At 35.2% G+C, this 25,592-nt stretch overlaps 1 protein-coding gene across 11 annotated transcripts in view; it reads left to right on the top strand.

Annotated features, from left to right (window-relative positions):
- The window catches only part of RP1 (RP1 axonemal microtubule associated), a 219,289-nt gene that overhangs the window by 91,462 nt on the left and 102,235 nt on the right, over positions 1-25,592 (top strand). For 10 of the 11 annotated variants that reach the window (XR_010079946.1, XM_063394047.1, XM_063394010.1 and 7 more), the window contains 8 exons: positions 3,490-3,692; positions 7,029-7,118; positions 9,094-9,226; positions 9,459-9,610; positions 11,875-12,029; positions 14,367-14,425; positions 14,739-14,780; positions 18,828-18,991. Coding sequence is in view for 10 of the 11 variants with exons in the window: in XM_063394047.1 (XP_063250117.1) it covers positions 3,490-3,692; positions 7,029-7,118; positions 9,094-9,226; positions 9,459-9,610; positions 11,875-12,029; positions 14,367-14,425; positions 14,739-14,780; positions 18,828-18,991 (998 nt within the window). In the remaining variant the exon portion in view is untranslated. The remainder of the gene's footprint in view (positions 1-3,489; positions 3,693-7,028; positions 7,119-9,093; positions 9,227-9,458; positions 9,611-11,874; positions 12,030-14,366; positions 14,426-14,738; positions 14,781-18,827; positions 18,992-25,592) is intronic. The other variant, XM_063394058.1, reaches the window with a different exon arrangement.

Below are 25,592 nucleotides of genomic sequence, written 5' to 3'. Positions count from 1 at the left end.
CACAAAGCCTTCCCAAAGTGTGGTGGGTTGTCAGCAGATATGCTGTGTCTGAAACCCATGGCAACAATACACAAGCCATCAAACCTGCTTTCAAAGAAGCTGGATGTTTTTAGGGTTGGATACAAAGGATCCTTTTCTAGAAGCAATATCTGCCATGAAATTGGTTACATACAGTCTAGAGCACTTCGTAAGTAGTTTTTCTGGCATTCATAAATATAGATTCTGCTTAAGGAAAATTAATAGAAATATCAAAGTTACTCTGTCTTTCAAATAAAATGATCATTTTTAGTAAGTTACTTTTCACTCAACACATATCTTTTGACATGTACAGACGAGCCTTGAGTTTTAAACTCATATTCATTAAATTCTCATTTTCTATTTTTCAGTCCCAGTTAATATTTGGAAAAGGGTGATGCATGTACTGAGTATACAATCCAGCAGTAGGCTTAGCAGGCAAGCTCAGAGCAGATTAACTCTCAGGCTGACCAGACCCTAATTTTTATGTCTGCTAACTGGTAGATGTGTTTTGGTTTCTGTTTCACAAATAATAATTGATTTAAGATTCATTGAACTGAAGACCGCGCTGCAGCATTTGGGGCTTCTCCCATTGCAGTGTGAGTCCAGTGCTCCTCAAGAAACTTCTTTCACTATACAGAGATGATGTCAGGTCCCAGCTTCCACTTAACAGCTCAGATGTCATTAACTGCCATGACACAAATGCAGCCTGTGACCTTGAGAGCACCTCTGTGGTTTGGTGTTAACAAAGTGTATCTCTGAGAAAGGGTCTCTTTTCTCCTCCACATTCTTTTCCTGTATTTCTGGTCTTATTAGTTGCTATTAATTTTTTAATATATTTTACTTATAAGATACAAATAAAATCTGATCTCATTTCCACCTCAGTTAACATTGAAAATGATGATACACACAGGTGTAATAAAAATACATCAACTGTATTGTCCAAGCTTCTGCTTCAGAGATTAGTTTTTCTCGTAGTCCATTTTAAGTGTGTCACTCAATCATATGGTCTTCTGAGAAAAGATAGTTTTCTTTTTGTGTTACATTTAAGATAAGTAAGTAAATTTAAAAAAAGTTATTTCTGTGAAATTGTGGGAAGGGTTCTGTCTTTGTCATTCTCATGCAGGTCTATTAGAATTAATTTTTGTCACAATAGATTTACAGCATGGTGTCATGAAGTGTGTAAAATCCCATGAGTAATGCAGTGCAACCATCAAATCCTCTTTTCAGACTGGAATATTTTTAGCCTGTGGCAAATCAATGCTACTGATTTCCATTTGTGAGAAGAGCCAATAATTTATGAGGCAAAAAGTACTCCGAGCCTGTGAATTGTTTGTGCATTATAATTGTTCTGAGACGTGGTAGTCTGAGGTTGCAGTAACTGTTTTGGGTAGAAACTGCCCAAGTGTGGAACTCCTGTCTTAAGCACATGAAGCAGCATGGGATTCCTTGCTTCTTAAATGCCTTTGCATTTTATTAACATCTTAATCTCTTTGTTGTAAGAAAATTGTGGTTTTAGCTAGCTCGAAGGAACTCTAGCTTTCAGAGTTACAGGTTAGAAGTTAGCTACCTACAGTTTACAGAACAACTTTCTGTAAGTCAAGTTCTTAAAAAAATTTATCATTCCAAAACAATTACTTTGCTATAGTTCTGTTATTTCTGGCACTGAAAGACAAGTGTAATTCAGTTGTTTTTCAGGTAAGCTCTAGATGTTTGCCTCTTGCATTATTTTCAGGGTGTAGATTTTGTTTTTCCTTTCAGAATAATTTGCTCTCAGTTATGATGAAGAATACAATAAAACCAGCCACTATTATGACAGTAATGCCTATTCTGAACCAATATGACCATTCCAAAGTCATACTACTACTGTGCCTCTAACAGTAGCTGTAAAAGTCATCCTACTACAGTTCTAAATTTCTGAAAAATTGATAAACAAAATAGTATAATCTTTACCAGTGCTGAATGTCCTGTGATTCCAGAATTCAGTCCTTATTTATTATAGAACTTTGTACTGGATCCTAAATCCTTTGGATTGCCTTGTATAATTATTTCACATGTGTTAAAATATCAGTGCTACTAGATCATTACTCAGTTTTGGTGCTTTAGTTACCATGTTGATTTAAATAAAGGGCAACTGTAGAATTCCTTTTGAGTACAACTTTTAAGAAAAAAAAGTGCTGCAGTTGTGAGCTTTTGCATCACATGTTTTTTTCCTCTGATTTTGGTTTGATTTTGTTTGGTTGGGTGTTTGGTTTTTTTCCTTTGATGTAAGGGCAGTGTAATAAGTGAAGAGTAAAACTCCATCCAGAGAAACCCAGTACAGTATTTTAATCAAGCAAATAAAACAGGAAAGGACTCTAATACCACTACATACCTTATGCAATGCAGCAGAAACATCCACAGTGATGCATTGAGAATTCTTCAGCAAATTCATGTTGGTGGCATATTAAAAAGTCTTTTTGCAGCCACATGGAAAGTGCTCATGTGAACCATTTGGGAACCCCTGGAGGACATAGTATACTGTCAATGTGTAGGTTTATCTTTTCAGAGTTGGAGCTTATAACTGCCTCTTGTGTCAGAACAGACGATAAATTCCTGGCAGCAAGGATTGCCTCTTTTGGAGAGGGCTCGATGGTCAGTGGTCCCATTATTGAAAAGTAGTGTTCCAGACATCTGATATTTATAAATTCCACTTTGGTTAAATTAAAAACTAAATTCCTTTACCCTAATAGATTTTTCCATATGTCCTGTTAAGAGGTGTCAGTTGATATCGTTACATGTATGTTTATTTCTCTTAAGGGTAAATGGAAGATCACTAGGTGCTGTTCTAAAGTGAACAAATTGTATTTGCTCAGCCATTAGAGCTGTGAAATTTATTAATAAAGTGCTACTGTGCTGCTATTGTCTCATTCATGCAGAGCATGCCTTAATCTAAATAATGGCAGTGCCTAAGTGTGGTTAGCCAAGGCTATATTGAGGTATTTTTTTATTTTTTTACAGTATTTAGTTCATATTTAACTTGAAGAAAGTTAATTTCCTGATTTTTTTTAAATTTGAAATGAAAATTGTCTGTATTCCCAGACACATGACCCTGCTAACGATGTCCCAATACAAGGCAAGAGAGGAGGAATTCTACTTGTTTCTAAATGTCAGACTGAGGAACCAGAAATGTCAGTTTAATGGTCATAGTTCTGCACCATAACATCCTTACTCTGCTCCAGAATATGTACAAAGAATATGATGATAGCACATGCCATAGACAACTTGTTCTTTTCCAGCTGATTCTTGTAGCTCAACTAACCAGTACATTTTGGTCCAGACAAGAAATATAAATCAATCTTTTCAGAATATCTCACTCACCATGAAAAAATACAACCCCCCTTCTGTTACGGCCTCCTTATGTGCTGAAGTTACAACAGCGACTGGCAGTTTCACGTCAATTTTCATCTCCCACTAACGTTCTGTATTTCACAGAGGAAATGAGAAATCCCCAAGGTGGTGAGTGTCCCCTTCCTTCAGATGATGAATGGAAAGTGTCAATACTGACAGGAAATGCAGGAACTGAAGCAAGTGTTGCTCTTTGGATATATGGAGACAGAGGATTAACTGGACCAATAACTCTTGGCAAGGACAACAAGAAGCAGCTGTTTTTTCCCAGGCAGGAAGATGAATTTCAGGTAGCTAATGAAGGCTAAGAACATTCTTTTAATAGGTACCTTTACAAGGATTATCTGGTCATGTGAAAAGAAAAAATGTTTTTCTCCTATATTTGCTGCATAAAATAAATCTGTATCTAATCTCCATGAATTCTGTTTTAAAGTAGCTTGTTATTTATAGTAAGCAACAGAAGAAATCATCTTTCTTTTAAGGCGCCTCCCTTATGTAGAAAATCAAATGGGACAACTGCAGAAGTAAATTGATTTCTTTAAGGAAATTGATTTGAAACTAACTTTAAAAAAAATTCATTCTGAAAAAAAGTCTGCTATAAGAGCTTCATATTGTTTTGGGATCTTAGTAATTAAATTTTCAGGCATACAGTTTTCAAATCATACTATAAAATGTATGCTCTGAAACTCGTTCAATTAAAGAAGAAAACCCATTTTAGAGCTGCCATATTACAAGTGACTGAAATGCCAGAAATGTTTACCTGTGGAATACCTAAAATCCAATGAAATCTACGTGTTATCGTGTTGTGAAAACACAGGGTTTCTGCTGTTATTTGAGAATAACCCCACTCTAGGTAGGCTGAGAGGAAATTACCAAAGGAGCCAAGATTTCTCTTTTGCTTAAATCTCTGTCTGAGATCCACGTAACATTGCTGTCTTCAGTAGCTAAAGCAGAAGTTATATGTTTCATGATTTTTTTTCTGGACTCATCAACCTCTGTAATACAATCTTAGCACAATCCAAGATTGTTACTGTCAATGTTATTAATAATAATAATACTCTCTATGAATAGGGCATAGGCAGGAAGATAATCTACCATGATGTTAATTTTCTAAGCATATAAACTATAGATTATGATCCACTAATTCTCCTAATTAGTAAATAATTTATAAACTATGTTGGATAATGGCATGTTTACAAAGTTCAGAAGAGATGGACCAATTTTTCTTCTCTAAAATGGATGTGGTCCATTATGGCTGTGTGCTGCAGATATTGATCTTGTGAGAGAGCAGGATTTTTTTTCCCTCAGCACCTGGGGCTCCTACAAGGATTTTTTACATCACGCTGACACTATTGCTTTCAGGCACGAAACAGCAAATGTCGCTGAAGTGCTTTTCACTCTTTAGTCTGCAGTGGATAAATCTGCAAAGAAAAAGCCACTGAGTAAGGGCTCTTTCTTCTCCTTTTCCCTTTAAACTTTATCCTGTACTTGTTTAGCAGGATAGGCCTTGAAACGATGATAAGAGTTTAAGACATAAAAAAAGTTACATCTTCTTCCTACCATTTCTGTCTTTGAACTTTTATGTTTTCACTGACATATTCTGGAACAGAGGATACCAAATTTTATTTTTAAAGTAATCAGCTTAATCGTAGCTCTGGCCAGGAGTTCTAGGAAGAAACAGCTTCTGAAAGTCTGTAATAATCCAGCAATTAGGAATCAGCTTAAAGTTCTTTAACCTTTCATTTATCAGCAACAGGTGCAAACATGAAAAATTTGAGTAGAACTAACTTAAGAATTGAAAATCATTCATATGTGACCTTTTCTTTCTTACCTTAACCATGTGAGTTTTCATTGCCTTTTTAATTGTTGCTGAGACCATGCATGAGAAAAATCAAGACTACTAGAGTGTTTCTTCTGGAAGATCTATATTTGTTTTAGGCAGAAAACACTCTTGCATTCTGACTTAGTCTACTACATTTTGTTTTGTGTTGTGTTGATACATGAAATTATGTGCAACCTTTTTTCTTTACTAAAAATCTGGAGAGGGATTTATTAGAATAAACAGAGGACACGATAGCTTTGTGTATGTGGTGAACACCAGCTCTGTCAATGAGAAGACCATATCCCATATTACTTGAGAAGTAGGTTAGGAAATGGGGGGAAAGACAATAGCTGGTTTTTTTGCATTCAGTGCCCATACTTTACTGCTGCTTTAATCCCAAAGTCTCCAGGTTACCTCCAATAAAACTGCTTTTAGAGGGGAATATTATGCAGCATAAGCAAGGCTATGGCTCGGCAGAGCAAAACAAAGCCATTTCCTCAACCCAGTGGAGAAAAAGGAAACTATATTGTCACATCAGTGTTGCAAGCCTGGTGTTCACATATATTTGGTTAATGGAACTCAGGTTGATGTAACAACTATACCAATACAAAACATTCACAGATTCTGTCTCAAACAACCACTGTGAGATTTCAGTGTGCATTTCATTGTTCAGGAAATCCAGAGTAAAAATTTTTTGCTTTTAGGAATCTTTGACTAAAACATAGCAATGCTGTGACAATAACATAAAACATAAAATGCTGTGACAATAACATAACATAAAATTTTCTTACATAAAAGTACAAAGAGCCAAAAGCTGATACTGCAGATGAAGTAATTCTGACCTCTAAAATGAGAAAAGTACTTTTTGTTAATGAAGGTAAAGAATGAGTGGATAATTTTCTAGTAGGTGTCTCTAAGAGAATGAAAATAAATTTTGTACAATGTAAATAGACTTTTGGATGTAAATGGTGGAAAGGAATAGGCTGTTACCTATAGGCTGTATACCTAATCTTTTATCAATAGAATTATTATTTGAGAAATAGCATAATAACACAATTACTCTTCTTTTCCTAAAGGTACCTTACAAATTATCTAAAATTATTTATTCTTGCTTTAAATAATGGTTAAATTCAAATGAACCCTAGATAAGTGAGGGTTCATTTAAAGTTTTGGAGAAAGGGTTGCATAGAATAGTTTTTATAAGTAAGAGCACACATAATGCTTGAAAGTGCAAATGAATGCAAATCACAGTCAGAAAGCAAAGAAAGCATCAGTAACTTCTGAAGTTTTGCAGATGTTCTGCCAGCTTTTGGGAGCTATTCTTTAAGATCTCCAAAATTTTATATCCTTCATGTTGACATATTAGGGTTTATGTTCATCTAACCATGCAGAATTATGAAAGATTTGTGACTTGTAGTCAGAGGATGTACTTTTGTTTGGAAGATGTAATTTTGTATTGTTCATTGCTCTCATGAACAATCCTCACCAACTTTTTTTGCTCTTGAAACTCTGAAGAGTTCAAATACCTGTCAAATCATTCTCCTGGCAAGAATTTTGATTCTACTTCGCTGTAATCTGGCCAAACTGGGGCTCAGACAGTCATCTGCTTAGTCAAAACAGAAGCAATGTGTTTTCTGAATCCTGTGACCTCAAATCTGCCAATCAAATGTTGATTGGCAGATTTGAGTAATTCTGTTCCTGAACACCCAGATACTACAATGGTTCAGATAAATCTAGCCTCAATTGCAAAGATAAAGATGTAATTTTATGTAGTTATATACTGTATTTTTCTGACTTTATTCAGGTTAAAATAAACAGCATTGGGAATATCTACAAGATAAGAATTGGACTTGTTGGATTGCCAAATGAACAATCCAAGTGGAACTTACAGAGGGTGAGACATTTATGGTGATTTTGTTCCTATTTTATCAATTTTTATGTAAACTAAAGACCCACCTTTTCATGAAGACATAGGTTTATGAATCAATAAATGCTGATTGGGATAAGTTCTTACTGATTTGTGTTCTTAGATTACTTTAGATATGACAAAAACGCTGGTAGAGTTCATCTCCTAAGAGATGGAAATATGCAGGATTATTTTGCAGCTATTCCGAATTCCTGCAGACAGCAATTTTATCGTGTTGCTGTGTTTGACCAAGTTCTGTTTTCTGAAAAATTTCCATACTCTTTGGTGTTTGTGTACTCTTCAGTGTGTGTTAGGGAGATTTTAGCTTTAAATTCCAGCTCAGAAAAATTGAAAATGATGCAGCAGAAATCATTCCATGACAACAATTTGCAAGGAATGAACAAAGTTTGCTGAAAGGTAAACTAATTAAGTTATAATAGGCCACACATCCTCATAATCATAAATATTTTCAGGGAAAAAAAGCTTGCTGAGTATTTTTTTTTTTCAATTTGGTGAATTAGTTCTTCTTCTTTGTTCTGTTTTATTCTATTTTTCTCTTGATATTTAGGGATGTTCGCCAGACTAAATTTGTTCTAAATGCTTGTTAAGGCTGACACCCATGAAAAATTTATTTCAGAACTGGGATAAGAACTTTTTCTCGGTTTTCTTGTGTTGAATTTGTAATGGAAACAAGTTTATTATTTTTTATTTAGTAATCTTAAAAAGCTTGATTTAGACAATCAGAATTAAGAAATAATAGCAGATTTTTACATTAACCCTAAGGTCTTAACTGAGACTGTAGTTAAACTGAATGTGAGTATAAATATTTCAATTGCTCAAATGATTGCAGGAATCTCACTTTCCAGCCTTCTAGTTAAAAAATATTTCTTTAGGTTTTGTTCCAAATTTCACAGGGTAAGCCAGGGATTTCAAAAACTTTGTTTCACATCAAGAAATAAATCATGTTGAAAGCTGTGATTTTCTGAAAAAGCAGTTAATATGTGCAATTGTTATGAATCAGCAGGGGGAGCGCTGCCAATAAATATTAAAGATTAGGAATCAGTGCTGCCAAAGTATTTCATGTTAAAATAAATACATTCTTTGGTGTTGAAAGCAGTGTTCATTTTACTTAAATATTTTATTGGAAAAGTGAGATAAAGACATCTCTTGCCCTGATTCCCTCAGTGTTAGAATTTGGATGTGATTACTTGTTTTCATAATTTTGTTTGCAAGGCTTATGCATATTATATGTACACTGAAAAACACAACTGCAGAAACATAATTTTTGATTTCCTTTTGCTAGTCAAGACCTCTGGAAAACCCTTGTAGTAAGTATAGTAATTCAAGACCTACAAAAACTGCTTTCATAAAAGAGAATAAAGAGTACTGTAATTATAGGAAACAAGTAAGGCAGCTATCTTACTGTGTAGCAGCAAATAAATCTAGAAATTGGAATTCTAACCATCTTAAGAATATATAGTGATGATACACACACAGGGTTTTTTTTGGTTTTCTGTAGAAGAGCCAAAGATAATACAAATTGATTTAAGATTCCAATGTATCCTCTCCTTGTCAAAGTTCAGAAGGATGCAGATGATGAGTTTCATTCTGTTTTCATTTAAAAATAAAAAAAATCTGTGTCTATCTCCCCACACCTTCCAAAAGCTCAGCAGCTACCAGAAGGTTTGCAGTGTTCAGTCCTCCAGGCATAGAAGTGGTTTACTCACTGAAACCAGACTTGGTGACATTTCAAATGGCAAACCCACAAATTTCAACTACATATTTGTTTGTTGCATAGTTGTGGGCAAAAGAAAAATATTTTCATACTGCAATTTTGTATGTCATATTTACTGATTGTGTTACTGTTTTCTGAGATAGAAAAAAAAGATGTACAAAAGTATGTTTTTCTGTTGAGAAGAAAAGCACTGGAACTGAGTGGTAGTTGGAATTGCTTCTCCTTCAGGTGACACTGCAGCATCTAAAGAGCAAGAAAACACTGAACTTTCCAGCAAACACGTGGTTATCAAAGAATCGTGATGATAGAGAATTTCTGTGTGAACTTCCAGTAGTGGAAGGTGGAAAACCTATCTATCCAAGTATGTGTGTACAGTTATTTATATATTGACTACTTGGTTTTCTGTATTAAAGCCAACTGAATTGTTGTCCTAGCAATCTTAAAAGCAAATAGTTTGACTGACTTCTGGAGAGTATCTTCCAGAAAACTAATTGCAGGTCAGATTACAGTTGTTCTCATTAAGCTATAATAGTCAGTAAATTAATTGTGGTTACATATAACTTGCATTTTCTTCTTTTGGTTATTTTTGGAAGTTGTTTTGTACCATGTTTATGTCTACACGGGTGACTTGGAGCAAGCTGAGACAGACTCTGCGGTTTATTTGTGTATCTATGGAAAAAGGGGAGACTCTGGTCTAAGACTTCTGCACAAAACTGGTATACCTGTGACCTTTCAGAGAGGAAAGGTAAGTCTGAAAAAAAAATTGCTTAGCCTCATGAATGTAGTTAAGTAATCGTATACAGGTTATACAGGTTCCTAATAATACAGCAAACCTCATGAGTTTAGCTAAATAACTTTTAAGAAGTAAGAAAAATATTCTTCCAGTGACCCAGGAATTAATAGGATGAGTGAAAACATAGGCAGGAAAAGGGAAAGAAAAATTATTTGAGGCCCTCAGCCTCAGATGATGAGAAGAGCTGTCTAAAAATTTAAAACATATCCTTTCAAAGTATGATGAGTTACAGCTGGCTCCAAAAGAGTATACAGAAATTGTTCCATGATTTCAGATCTTAGTAGGTCTGTTTTATGTATTTCTTTTAATGTATAATAGTAAAGCATGTTGATTAATACATGAGAGACTTAAAGTAATTTTTCTTTCAATTTATTACCTCTTAGCTCTTCCAAAAATAAAATATATATCATCCTGATTTTCTGCAGTATGGTTGAATTTCAGGAACTACTGAATTTAATGTTAACTCTGCCTCTAGCCTTCTTGTGACCTTCTATTGAGCCATTTCCTTCCTTTGTGATCTACCGACACTTGTATGTATAACCAGTGGTATCAAGCTGTTAGTGGAACACTCAATTACAAAATGAAAAGCAATACCTAAAGTGCTAAAAATAGCCATAACCAACTGGGAAACTTTAAATGTATCTACACAATTTTAAAGTATATATTTTATGCTATTACTAATGTATGAGAGATAAAGTTCTGTTCAAATGAAAATGCAAAATTGAAGTTAAATTTTCTGGGGGGCATTATTCCAGCCAGATTGATAGTCAGTTCAGCATATTATTTACACAGGGGCTAAGGGGAATGGTTCAAAGTGCACTTTGTTATGGAAATGAGTGATTGAGACAGTGGATTGTTTAGAGCAGCAGAGCAAGGACTGGGATAGATCATTTTATGGCACAGATAGTGGAATGCTGACTTGAATAACCTGATTTCACCCCTGCCACAGATATTCTGCATTATATTGGGCAAATTGCTTAAAATAAAACTTTCCTGAGTGACCACGTTTTTCATGCTTATATATTGCATAACCAGTTTAACTTTTCTGAACAACCATAGCTGTAACTGAGTTCAAATAGAATTCTGCTCTGCACCTAGTAAGCTCTTTGAAATGCTAAATATTTCAGTAAATTAACCCCTCTGTTTCTCAGTTGAGCACCCACACCATTTTGCATCTTTGACAGCTTTTGGCAGTAAACTCAGTGCTTTAACTATGTAGATAAATTGAAATATTATGCAGATGGCCTTTCAAAGAAGAGATTAAGCAGTTGCAGAAAACCAGGGTGCTATGGGAGAAGTGCAAAGGTGAAGTCACTGGGGAAATCAGTTCTATTTCACTGAGCTCTTTGGGTGGTTGCAGTAAATAATGCATAGAGTCATAAAGATAACGAAGATAAAAAGAGATACTGAAAATCTGTCATTCTCCTGAGCACACTTTGAGGCAGGAATCTTTCAGAGAGAATAGCTTGTGATCATATATTATCTATACACAAGGGATAAATAATCTTTCACAAGCAGTCTCAATTCTGCCATTTGCTGAGGACCAAGAACTTCACAGATATGAATTTTCCAGTGTATTTCTTCCCTTCATTTTTGTTTTACTGAGAAGAATGATCTGGACCACTACATTTAGAGAAAGAAAGCTGTATGCTTTTTAGTGGGACAGAAAATTATCAACCTGAACCTGATCAGCTTCACACTTCTATGAAAATAATATTTTCCAGCTGTAGGCACAAGCCTAAATGAATAACAAGGGGAAAAGGGCATGTCTGCTTTCAGTTTCTTTCTGTAGAATAAAATGTAAATAGAGGAGGTGAAACCAAAAAGGGAAAATGATGAGAAGGTCTGTTCTAAAGTGATATTAACAAAGGAAATAACAGCCTTAAGTCTTTCTTACCTAGAGAGGAGTAATGTAAATGGCAAGGTATTGAAAAAATACTAAAGGGTTGTGTGCAGCATTTTGGATGATGGCCGTAAAAGCCCAATTTATTTGGGATTATTACTGCATCCTGATTTTGGCTGTGTTTTCTTACTGACTGTGACACTTCACCAAAAGACATTTAACTCTTCAGATCCAAACTCTTTGAATACAGCTGTCATTAAAACAAATTGAAATCTTTGTACACTGTGGGAGTGTATCAGGATTTGCACACCCTTTGGTTTTTGGACTGCCTTATTGGTAGCAAGCTGCAGATGCTGTCTCCTCTGCCTCCCAGGTCAGTGTGTTTGGAGTGGAAGCTGTATCTCTTGGGAAGCTGCAGAAGGTGCTGTTGCGCTGTGAGGCCAGCACCAAGGCCCAGCACTGGTACTGTGAGAAAGTCATCGTCAGAGAAGCCGAGAACAACTCAGAATATGTTTTCAATTGTGGAAGGTAGTTTTTACAACAGTATTCTTAAATATTCATCAGTATGTATCACTAAAAGTATTGTGTCAATCGATGTACCACATGTGAGATTTTCAGGCAAAGACGTTTTTTGATTATTTCACAGTTTCATGAAATCCACAAAATGTGTTGTTCCAGAACAGATTGCTTGAATTAATGTTCTGTATGGTCTGTAGCAAAGTTTAAACAACTCATATTGAGTCTGTGTTACTAGATTTTATAGTACAACCTTATCTTACAGGATCAGTGCTCTAAGCATGATTTACCCTTCAGGAAGGAAAGATAAAACACCTGAAAAGTTCTAAATTAAGTGTATTTCTAAATGTGAAAGAAACCAGGTTTTCCATCCAAGACTAGCGTTCACTCTCTTTACAGCATGGCCAGAGAGGCAAATATGATGCCTAGAACTATTTTGTAGATGTTCCATTTAAGTTACTAAATAATCATCTTAAAAGTCAATTGATGAATACTTCATTTTGCATTTTTGGAAAAATATGATAATCCCATGTTTGGTGTTTCCAGTTTACAGTCTCTCTCCTGGGTGTATGCATGACTCGAGTGAAATAAAGAAAGTGAAGAGAAACAATATGACAATGTGACAAGGCACTAGAATGAATAATATTTAATTAATAATATTTAATAAATGCACTTTGCCTAGTTATTTTGTCGGGATTTGAATGAATATGTTATATAACCTTAAACAGCTTCTTTCAATTCTTGGTGTCACATCCTCAAAAACAGGAATAAAGATGCTTTCTCATCTTGATTAAGTCTCTAAATCTGAGAATTTTTTTCAGCTGGTAAGATGGTTATAAATAGTAGTTTAAGACTGAGGATTTCTCTGAGTAGATTTGGATGTGGCCCAGCTGTTGTTACTAGCTGTAGTTGCTACCTTTCTAAAAAAATACAGGTGAAATTTTCTTTATGTCATAACAATCTTTAGTGAACAACATGGCTTAGGAATGATAAATGGCAGGACACTTTGCTGCCTTAATTCTGTGTTAATTAACATCTGATGTTTATTATTCTATGACAGAGTGTTAAAAAGAAACAAGTGTTTCTTTTTTAATGTCTAACTTCTCTACAAGGAAACTCTTCCACTGAAAAAGGATTAAAATAAGTCAGTGGTGGGGATCAGGTGTAGCTTCCATGTCTGCCAAAATGTACCTCTATTCAAAGAGGGAGAAGGTTTTTGCAATCAGAAATCTAATTCAGTAATCTTCAGCCGCGCATTTATTTTCTTTTTCATAGTTATTTTCTGATCCAGGACATGAAAAAAGTTCTGTCTTTGTTCTCATTTAGCCAGGGGAACAAAAGCATTTTGTCTGTCTTAAAAGCCTGATATTAGTTCCTGAACATCTAATAGATTCTACTCGATTTCAATTATACAGTATTTGCTAGTTACTTATACCTTTTAGCATCAGGGACTTCAGAAGATACTTGTGCCATTAGTTTTTAGTAGAAGGGATAGAAATAAGTAGTTTAGTAAGAGAAAATTCATTTCTTAGGGAGTAGCTTTTATATGAATTGGCCAAGTAATATTTTCAAGACGAAAAATAGGAAACTTTGTAGGTTGCTCTGGACTTTTCTTGTCCAGCTTGTCCTGGAATCCAACCAGACTTCATGGGAGGCCGAACGATTTAGGTCATTCCTGGAGAGTACATGGAAGTGGAGCAAGGAAATGAAAAAACTACAGCCCAGAAGATTGCTGCATTTTCTTTTCTGGCAAAAAAAGAGCCAATTTGTTTCCTCCAAGTCAGAGGAAACAAAAGCTGTTGGTAATCCATGTTCTGAATGAAAAGTTTTCAAAATTATACATAGCCTAGGGTAACATGACTAGGAAACTTAAAGAATGTTGTCCTTGATTTGTCTTTTTTTAGACTCATTTACCTGTCCTCAGACTTATAGGAGGAATAAGAAAGAAAGTGTTTGGTTCCATCTTTGTTTTTGATACTGAACTGTAGTTTTAAGAAATACTGGAAGAGATACATACAAATCGTACTTACCTCTCAATCCACGATACTGAAAACAATGTTCTGTGCTATATTCTTCTGTTTAGCTATGGAAATGAGTACAGGAGTGTCACACTAGTCTCTTAATCTCATACCAGTGTATTTTATACCTACATAGCTCTTACTTTTGCACAGAAGAAATTTCTTTGTTGTGTCAGATAATTTCTACTTCAACATAAATCAAATACTGAAATTTTAGGAGTAGAGATCCTATTTTGTTAGGTATATTCAGTATGAATATCAGATATGGATCATTCAGTTATATAGTAATATAAATAAAAATTGATTCCTCCTGCTTTCTTATTTTCTTTAGGTGGCTTCCATTTATATCTCAGGGTATAATCCATTCAGAAATTGAGCTGTTCCCTCAAGGTAAGATTTATTGTAACTTATGGAAGTAAAAACAATAATTAGCAATCCTTTTCCAAGGAAGAAATCTGAGTAGATTTTACACTGTAAATATCAGAGTTAACAACTTTGCAGTTTGCTTTGCTATATTTCTGAAAGAGAAACACAGTTTATATAATTGCTATAGGCGATAGTGAGAAAGTAATGAGGGAATGAATGAGAAAAATTATTTTTTTGTATTGGCCAGAAAAACAGAATGTATTTTTTATCTCTTTCTAACTTTTTGTATAATGTTAAAGGATAGATCTTTTATTAATGGATTTTTTTTTTTTGGCAGGGTTTGAAAAAAATCAGCAGCTGAAAATGCAAGAAGCAAATGGTAAATGTTGCTCTGTTTTCTGGTATTAATGAAGACTGTTTCTGTTTCAGAACTAATTGCTTTACACATTTGTTACCATTTATATTTATTTTAAAACATTAATTATAGTATACTATTTGAACATTTCAGTAAACTCTGAACTTCACTTTTTAGTTTAAAAAATAAATAACTTTGTTTATGCTTTCTATTTATTCTATCATTTTTCTTTCCATAATGTTATTTTTCTTTCTGTTTCCTTGAAAAGATCCTATTCTTCTAGTATTTATTGGTGATCTATCTTGATTTCAGTTTTTTATACTTAACATTTTGAAACATGATTTTTTTCCTGACCTATATATAGATTTTTTTCCCAAAAATAGATTTTAATTTTCTGTTTTACTTGTGATTTCATATTTGTTTAGGTTGAATTTTCTGCGCTGGCAACCAGAGCATATTAAATTTAATTTCTTAATAACACATTAGAATTTCTCAACTATGAGAAGAGCTTCATGCTGTAGGTTGAACAATGGTCTAGGAGGCATTGTGAGAAAGTTTTAACATGTTTATTCAAAATTTGTTGTATCAATCAAAATATCCATGAAGAACTAAATACCCTGTCCTAGACCTTGTTCCTATGGCAAGTGGTTAGCGATAAAATTTTCACCCAGCTATTTTAGAAAATATATGAAACTCCCACCTTGTTACAGGTTTTTGAGTCCCAAGTATCTTTGTCCTTCTTGCTTTCTGTGCTTTTTTCAGCAGGCAGTAATTTGCTGTCTGTTTATCACTCTTTGTGCTTTATCTGTTCCCCACACCTCGCTTTTGCATGGCCTGCCCTGGGAGCCCTCCTTTCAATGATTCAGACTGGCCTGCTAAGTCCTTTCTGCACCTACAGCTGGGGCTCTGGGCTGTGCCATTCAGGGTGTGCAAAAGCCTCAATCACAGTAAGGCAGCCAAAAGTATAGGCAACAAATAAGCTCCTGTTTGAGACACTCGGGAGAATGTGGATCGGTAGGAAAGAGACTGGAGATTGTGTATCCTGTACCTAGAGGGACTGCTCCAATTCTGGTTTACTGGTTCCATATGAGTGGTTGTTCACTCACCTTTTTCCCTATGAGCTTTTAAATATATGACATTTTCTTTCTGTATCACTTTTTAATAAAAACCAGAATTATTTTCCTAGGAAGTAGAACTTTCCAGTGTAGTTTAATGTTTCTAATATGATAGGAAATTAAGAAACACAAACAAACAAAACCCAAACAACAAAAAAAACCCCATGTCTAGACTTACATCTGTGTCAAGATACCACTTTCTGATGTCTCCAGAACCCCAGATGATAGCTTGCATATTTCCTCTATGTATGCTAAATGAAAGTTATGTCATAGCGCCTTCATCTGTATCCTTTTCCTCTCACAGTGTGTTCCTCTTCAGTCATTAAGGAGCCATTGGCACTCTCATCAGAACAAGCCAGCTTTTTATGCCAATAAGAACTATGCTTTTGTAATACTTACTGTTTCCCTTTTCCATTTGGAAGCATGCAGTTCAATGCAATGAGGATTTCTGGCATAAAAGAGATTAGAAATTTAAAGATTCTTTTCCTATACCCACACTGTCTTTCAAACACAGATCCTTTCTATTTCCAGAAAAAAAGGAACAAGCCTCAAAGTCAATATAGAGGAGTCCAAAACAAAACTCTTCTTAACAATTTTTTGGGAAAGTTTGATTCCCTACTTTACCTTCAGAAGGGTAGTTGTGTGCAAAATAAATTATAGATACTAAGCTTATACCTGGGAGTTAAGAGCTGAACTAGCTAGAAAATACAGCCTCAACAGTGGCAACTGCATCATTTCAGAACCCCACTTCTTAACAAAAGACAGACTTTGAGAGGATAGTACAATAGAAAGGGCCATCAAAACCACTTGAGGCACAATAATCAATGAACATGTTGAAAAGAAAATATGTTTTAGCTGCTTTAAAATGAGTATTTGTTTCTGAATGATGTCTGACATTTTAAGAGTAGTGGGTCATATTTTATTCCTTGTCTGCACCATTCCTCGGAAGCCCTTGTAAATTGAATTGTCCTTATTTTCCAGTCAAATGGTTCAAAGGAACTTTGTCTTTAGTAAATTTATATTATTTATTGCTTGAAAATGGAAAAGGCTGAATTTTTTGTAAACAGGCTTTTTCTATGGGGCAGGGAGCTCTTGCCTTATGCTCTTTGTTTCCATCATGAGTATATAGAGGCTTTTCACTCTTCTAATTGATGTTTATCTTTTTATTTTCTGGTGCTACAGTTCTTTTATCAAGAAAGTGAGTCTATAGAGAAAGGTGTGAACATGCAGATTTTCAAAGGCACAATAGAGTTTCTTACAAGCTGGAGTCTGACAGTTTTTAATGAAAATTGGATGGTTCACTTCCTTTATGGAATTGTAGAATAATTTGGGTTGGAAGAAATCTTTGAAGATATCTAGTACAGCCCCTGACATGGATAGGGACATTTTCCACTAGACCAGGTTTCTCAAAGCCCCATCCAACCTGGCTTCAAACACTTCCAGAGATGGGACATCTACAACTTCATTGGGCAACCTGTTCCAGTGTCTTACAATCCTTACAGTAAAAAAAAAATATTATTCATGTCTTATCTAAATCTACCTTCTTTAAAACCATTCCCCCTTGACAAAGCACTACATGTCCTTGTAAAAAGTCTTTGCTTTTCTTTTAAGCCTCTTAATATATTGAAAGGCTGTCAACAAAGTGTACCTGCCTTGAACATTTTCTTCTCCAGACTGAACAACCTTTTGTCACTGGAGAGGAGCTCCAGCCCCTAACCATTTTCATGGCCCTTCTCTGTGCCTGTTTCAATGGGTTCACATCTGTCTTCTGTTGGGGAACCCAGAGCAGGATGCAGTACTCAGGTGGGGTCTCATCAGAGCAGAGGACAAGGGGATAATTCCTTCCCTCAGTCTGTGGGCCAGGTTTGATTGGACAGAACAAACGAGCTGTTGCTGCTTTCTGAACTCCCAGCTGTGTATTTATATGCATTTAAAATTCTATCACCCTCCCAAACCAGACATCAGCCAGACCTCTAAACACTTGGAAAACAGGAAATCAAACTTCCTGCTCCAGTTCAATTTTGTGGGGCAAATTACTGAGTGATAATGAGGCTGGTCCAAGATAAATACTTCTGTCAAACAAGAGATTTAAATCAAGCAGGTATTACCAGACAGCTTTCTACTAAGAAAGCTGCAGTGTACGCTATGGCATTTATTTAGAAGATGACTGTGGGCTGGTATTTCATTTGTTGTTTTCCTTGAACAGAATGAATTTAAGTCGTTATGTGGAATTTCACACAGACAAAAGCTGCAATCAATGAGGGGTGGAGAAGCATGCAGTCCCATCTTTTCAGATACAGAAATGCATTTTACAATTATGAATTGTTCTTTTTTAAAATAAGATTTATATTAAGCTGCTTTTGAATATTTAAATAACTTGTGTACATTGTATTGGAGCATAGATGACATTTTAGTGTCAGGGAGCTTTATATAAAATTACTTTCTAATGAGTCCTAATCTGTTCAGAGTTTTCTGTAAAACCTTATCTTTTGTCATGCAGATTTCAGTATCACACTCCCATCCAGGCAAATGGAAATCTGTTGATGTATCACATCAACCTAAAATGAGGGGAAATTGTACTTAATCGGGATGCTTAGACATTTTTCCTGTTGCATTTTTTGGTTATACTGTTTTCATAATCCAAATTCCAGATGGTGGTCTGCTTCTGTGTCGACCCTCAGGGTTATCACTAGAACTCTCATTTAGCTCTGGGTTCATATTTCTGGCTTTAATGCAGTGTAAGCCTCCTCAATCCTTGGTTGTAACTTGCTTAATATGAGTTTGAATGGTGCAGTATTTGGCCAGTCCTCTGTTGCCTCTCCCAATATCATTACCTTTCAGGTACTTTATAGTCACAGTCCTTGGGCCAAACTGTGCTTTCGTTTATATCTTTCAAGTAAACTGCTTTGTGTAATTAACATTTTTAAAAACATTTTAATTTTTTTTTACTTTACAGAAGGAGACTGGAAGATAACTGTAGTCACTGGGGATTTTGAAACAGCTGGCACAACAGCAACAGTATTCCTTTATGCTTATGGAGAAAACAAAGCTTCTGGTCCTATTATTTTGGGATCTGGGAAACAACAGCTGTTTAATCCCAACAGTGAAGACACATTTAAGGTATAGTACGGCTGTTATATGAACACCGGAGAATTCAAAATATATGCAAAGTAGCTTTTCTCAACACTAGATAATAGAGGTAATAAAAAGACTCAAAGAAACACGTAAGACTGATTAAGTATTTCTGAGGGAGTGGCTGACTTTTACAACCATGAGTTTCGAATCAGGAAATGTGTTCACAGCTGCATGGGGCAAACATGTCTCTCAGAATTTGCTTTGTACTTGCATCTTCTTGATGCTCATTTGAAGAAGTAAACAGAACTTTGCACTTATGTATTAAGTTAATCTTGGTTATGGTTTGTATTGCATATCCATCTTTGGAAGGGTCCACTCTAAATTCTTCCACGAACTTCCTCAAAACTTCCACCGAAGCACACTCTTGTGTGAACTTTTTCTTGGAGAAAGTAAGAAGGAAAGGGGAGGGCAGCTAGAAACTATGAGGTAAACCACATAGATTAAGGTAACTCATGCGTTGAGCTAGTGTTGTCCTGTATCTTCAAGCAAATGGAGACATTTCGCCCTGCTGAGAAAAAAGTCTCTGAGATGTGCTTCAGAAACATGAGGTTTCTCAGGACTTCTACAAGATCCTGTGATTCCTGCCATTTTTTCTAGTTCATGCAGTTCTTTGGTCAGGACTGTACCTGTTGCAACAGTTAAATCTGTGACATGTCACTTGGTTTAAATAATTTATGCATAATAAGCAGATGATGAGGAATCAGTGACAGATGGGACAGAAAGTATCTTTTGATGCTAAAATTCAGCCAGACTCAGGGTGCTGGAAGAGATCAGCATAATATAATGGAAACAAACAAAAGAGTCATACCTCACAAAAATAATCAAAATACAATCAAAATAGTTTCAAAATTCCTGTAGTTACACATATAACCACAAGAAATCACACAGAAACGGCCCACAAAAAGAGAATGAGACCAAACTGTTCTGAATTGTCTTAATAAAAATCAAGAATAGCAGTCAGATAGAAAGCACAGTTAACTGCGTAGTAAATTGGTTACTGAAAAGTATACAATGAATAATCAGTAAAGTTAAAAATAATGAAAAACAGAAAGTTAAAACTTGAGTAAATCAGCTGATGTTCCTTTATAGCCTCCTGAGATTTCCTTCTAGAACTTAATTTTAGTGTTCCTTCTATTGCTTTATAAAGCAAGTGTAACTTCATTAACCTTGACTATCTCTGAATAAGGTTTGTGTAAATTAAATTAAAAACTGGCCAAAGTCCATTGTAGTGCAGGTGTAATGTAACAAGGCTATTACCCTTGGAGATTTCTATATGATGGCAGTACATGAAATTCACTGAAGGTAATTTACAATTCTCTGATGGAAAGAGTTCTTGTTTCTGACTGGAGTCCTGGGTTCTAGGTTTCCACAAGACTTTTGTATTTACCCTGCACAACATTTGTGACTTAACAATTTTTCCTACCAGATGGGTATGTCAAGGATAAACAATATGGGAACAGGAAAAACCAGGATTTGAATCTGATGGATTTCCTTTTCTTTGAATTGTTCCTGTGTGTTCAAAGAAGCTACTTCTGGGCTGTGGTTTTCTGCTTCTGTTACTATTGAGGCATAATTTTTAAGGCATTATTTTTCTGTTGAGAGTCATTCCTTCTCCAGTAGAGGAATATCAATCTACCATAAGTTACAGCTTTCATCACAACTCTGATCTGTTTCCTGCATCTTCCTCTGGTGTCATCACAGTCCCTGAGTATTTCTCAGTGTTTCAAAAATACTGATTTTGGCAGAATGCTGAGTTGCTCAAGACAGCGGAGCTTTAATTATATTGTAAATTATGTTCTCTGGAGCCCTGTATTCTGCATCATCATTCTTTGAAACATGCCGAATTATCTCTTATGACTGTACAGACTGTTTGATAAAGAAATTCTTTTTAAAAGTATTCTTTTAATGTTTGGTCATGCCAAATATTCCCTTCTGTGTCAAAGAGAACTAAGCATAAGACTGTAAGCCTATTATCTTCTGCAAAAGCCAGCTGCAATCTCTCAATTTTTATTACTTCCATACATAATAATTCCATACCATTGGGTACAAGTTCTGCTGCTCTAGTAATAATGAAATCAGTAAAAACACTGACTGGTTCAGTAGATCTGCTCTCAAAATACTGCTCACCTTAGTGATAGTGGCAGGACCCAGTATTTCCCTAACAAGACTTTTTCCATGATTGCTTTGTGAATTTGTTTTGTTATCAGCTCTTCAATCTCTTTAGGGCAGTGTTGGTCTTAAGAATCTCAACACATTGTCAATGTTTTAAAAAATAACACTATATTAAACTACTAGAAGTGCTGAAATTTTTCCTAAGAAGTCTTCAAAATCTTCAGTTTAAACTTAGGTTATATTTTATGGTTGGTGACTTTGTAAGGAAGGTAGCTGTTCCATGTTTGCAAGTATAGAACATGAAGTATGCATGATATTTTAGGAGTATTGGAAACTGAAATACATCTCTGGTGTGAATTTTGCTGCATGAGCTCATTTTTCTAACTTTTAAAGCTGGTGCCACATCCATTTACACAATTTAGAATTTCTTCATCTGCATAAACAATCCTTTAAACCAATCCTGTGTTCTAGGGAAAATACCAGAAAGTAATATAAGGAGATGAAAAGCAGGGTTTCTATAATACTTGAAGAGATACTAAATATCATAACACTTAATAAATAATGCTCATATGGTGAGACTGTTAAGTGTTAAATACAGTCATTTTCCTTCCGCTCCAACTTTACTTTGTTTATTAAGAGTTGTGTTCATCAGGTGCACCTTCATACTGTACTGTATCTCAGGAATGTGTTAGAACTTGATCTGTTGTTTTTTCATTCTGGTTTCCCCCTGTTTAAATAAAATTATCAGTCATTTTAAACGACCTATACATGAATAATTAGAACTCCTTTCTTTAGAATCAGCCCTACAGACTCTAAGAATTTGTTGTTTCACTGTGAGTCTTTCGTTCCTGTACTCCATAGTCATTCTTTCATCAGTCAAAACTAAGATCTCCAAAGTAAAGTGAGAAGCAGTGAGAAGAAAACTAAATGCTGTAAAAATAGGTTGAAACAAATCCATTTTCATGCTTTTGCTTGTGATGTTCAAATAAAAGAGGCTGAAATGAGCTCAGTTAGAACCCCTCCAGAGTGGGAAGATTGCAAAAGTGAACATAAGCACTAATGTAGCTATCCACACTCTTAACCATGGGACTGACGGTGCTTAAAAAGCTGGACATTGCTCGTGTCCTGCTATTTTCCAGCTGTTCCCATTTTCCATAACAACCATTTTGGTCCAGAAACAGTTGAATAAAACTTAGAGAAGCCCAGGCTTTAGTCAGATCTGCTTAAGGCAGCATAAAACAGTCATACTCATGACTGTTACTCCACTTGAAAGTGTCACCCTCTGTGAAATGCAGATGATAACAAGATGAACCTGATCCCTTACTGAGATAAAAGGGAGAAATATGTAAAATGATCTTCATCAGCTTCATTGTGCATTAAACAAAATTTAGCTTACTCCAAAAAACAGCACAGGACTGTAAAGAGCTCCCAAAAAATCTTGGAGAAAAACACAGCTCATTTCATCTTCAAAAAATGGGAGTGGGGAATGTGGTGTCACTTGTTCAGTAGTTAGGCAGTATGTACTACAGTATCAAGTGTGCATATATATATATATATATATACACACACACCCCATATATATATATGTATATTTTGTATATTTGTACTTGCTGTTGGCATAACTTGATTAAAGCTGCAGTAAAAGAAAAGATCTTCCAGAGTGCACTGGAAAATAAAGTGTTTTAACAGTCACTGTGCAACAAGCAGTATTTGTTTACCCAATCTCTTTTTGTGACCAAAGCAAGTGTGAAGTAGGAAAAAATAATTCTGAACTTTGTGTGGCCCTTAGTCCTATTCCTTACATGTCTATCTCGATCCTTTTTCATAAATCTGTTACATTTCTGTGTAAGTTCCTGTGAGATACTCTAATTCTTGACTTAACTGTGTCAAGTTTTTTGGGCACGGTTAACCAGTTGGCTAAATTCAGACATCTGGAAAAAGCAAGCAGCATGGATGGACCCTGGGTACTGTATTGGTATAATAGTTATTATATTTTTGGCAACAGTTATTAGCTGCAAGTTTACAATTAAAAAATATCATTTATTTCCAAAGATTTCTCTATTATATGCTGATGCTGTAGAAGTTAAACTAATGCATTCAATGATTTTTCTTTCTTTTGGGAATCCAACTGCTGTACATGACTTCTCTGAAATTCTGTTAATGAAGTGGCCGTACATGAAATAATTAACTGTCTGTCAAGCATATTCTCTGGTGGGTGTGTTAGACATTAGGATTTTGGTGCAGCTGCCTCTGAAGTGTTGATTTAGCCAAATGATTTTCATTCTAGCCTGAGTCTATCTCAGAGATTGCAGGATAGTTTCTGCACAACAGGAAAGTAGTGATATTATTTCACTTACTCTAGTATATAAAAGAGAAATGGAATCATTACATTTATCCTTCCAATCCTTTCATTGAAGTATCTTTCCACTGAACCATTTCTTGTTCAGACAAGGAACTTCACTTTTCACTTAGTTAAACATCTTAAGTACATGAAGATAGGTCATACCGACTCCACTCAAAATATTACAGGTATGCCAGGGACCAAAAAGTGTATTTGCATAGCTCATTTAGATATAGAATTAAAATGTAGTCCTTGTATCTTCTTTAGGAAGAACTTCTGGCTGATAAACCTGGATTTCAATTTATGCTTAGAGACAAATTGTAAAATATGAGCTTTCTTAAGCTTCAAATTCAAAAAGTAAGACCAAGTTGTCTAACACATGATTTAATGAAAATGTTCCCATTGCCTATGGTAAGATTATTTAGTCCTATAAATAGTAGCAATGAGCAAAGCATATAGGTGTATTGTTTAGCAGGTCAGTCTAGTTTAACTGCAAACATTTAGAATATGACTAAAGCAAAGATACTGTGTGTGAAAACATGGCCCTTTTGAAAGTGGTGGACAGTTTTTTCAATAATTGAAAAAACCATGAAATATGTGTTGATATTACTGCCTGTAACAGTGAAGAAAAATGCTACAAAGGCAATAGAATTACCACTATCATTGCAGTCACAATGGTATTTTTAAGCTTATTAAGTGCTGGCAGTCTGTCACATGACCAAGGTCTATATGAGGTCCAGCCCCTTCAGAACTTACACAGGACTTAACACAAATTGGTTAAATGTATTAGAAGGAGTTTCACAATCAACCAACAAGTTAACTGTGGATGATGATTCAGGTGTTTTGAAAATCTTTTTCTGGGAAGAGGTTGGCGTTTGTAGCAGGATTTTTTAACAGTCCATCTCTAAGAAGATCAGCATAGCTGATGTTTGTGGTCTCTAGATGGAAACACAGATTGCTTCATGATTGCACTGGCTTTTGTGGTCTCTAGATCTAGATCTCTAGATCAATCTGTGTTTCCATGCCCTTGTTTGTTACCTCTGCAGTTAACGTTTTATTTATGTTCTACAGGTGGCTGATGTAAGCCACATCATAATGGAATTTGAATTTCTCTCCATGCCCAAACTCTACTACATCATTGCAATTCATAACTCTTGAAATCTCAATTGAATTTTAGAAAAGTAGCAACTAACCCAAAATGAGCAGAACACTTTAGAAAAAATACAGAATTTCACAGTGGTGCCTTTTTCTGAGGATCTCAAAATTGATGAAGAGAGTTTTGCAATGTTCCTGTAAGAGACATGTAAATGTTGTACTTGTTGTATAGTTGAGAAAGTGAAACAAAAAGGGTTTGTGAATTTTGTAATGTTTCTTAGGAAGCCTAAAGCAGATCCAGGAATAGAATTTGCTACCTAATTTTCAGAGCGATGCTTTAGTTCTGGAACTCATCCTTTCCTCTTTGGACATCTATTGCAGGCCTATCAGAATGGCTGTTTCCATATAAAAAGGAATGTTACTTTTGCAGCTTTAGTGCTGGAACATCATAGAACAGCTACACAACAGTTTTTGTAAGCACATTGTTTACAAGGATGACAAAGTCAACATTGTTCTACAACATTTTACAGAACATTCTGGCTGTGAAAGTAGACTTCTAAATGCCAGGTTGTGTTCAAGTCATGCAGAAGTGCAAGGCAATTTATTCAACACAGGAAAGGAAGAAGCAACCTCAAGACACTGTTTATGTTGTCAAAAGAATATCGTTAGCTCTACTGTGTTAGGAGAATATTTTCCTCTGCATTTCACTGCAAGACCAAAATTTGACATACGTTTGACGGGATTCCAATTGACAAAAAATAAAGTGTTAGCAAGTCAATACCACTGGGAGACCAATGTGGTATCTGATCTGACATCAAGATGAATTGTTCCAAGCACCAAATATGCAACTGGTGCTGAAAATAAATTTCTAATTGTATTATACATCTTTCAGAATATCATATACAATTGATTTCTCCTCTGCCATTGTCTAATTTCCACCTAAGAATAAACATGACTTTTTCGTCCCCAAAGTCACTAATAAACAATTATTCAGAAAAAGAATATTATGCAAAAAGTGTTAAGCATATTACTAAGCAT

Source organism: Prinia subflava, chromosome 1, assembly GCF_021018805.1.
Source record: "Prinia subflava isolate CZ2003 ecotype Zambia chromosome 1, Cam_Psub_1.2, whole genome shotgun sequence".
Lineage (NCBI taxonomy): Eukaryota > Metazoa > Chordata > Aves > Passeriformes > Cisticolidae > Prinia > Prinia subflava.
The sequence above is the reverse complement of the archived record's forward strand: the minus strand, read 5'-3'. Positions and strand labels throughout refer to the sequence as shown.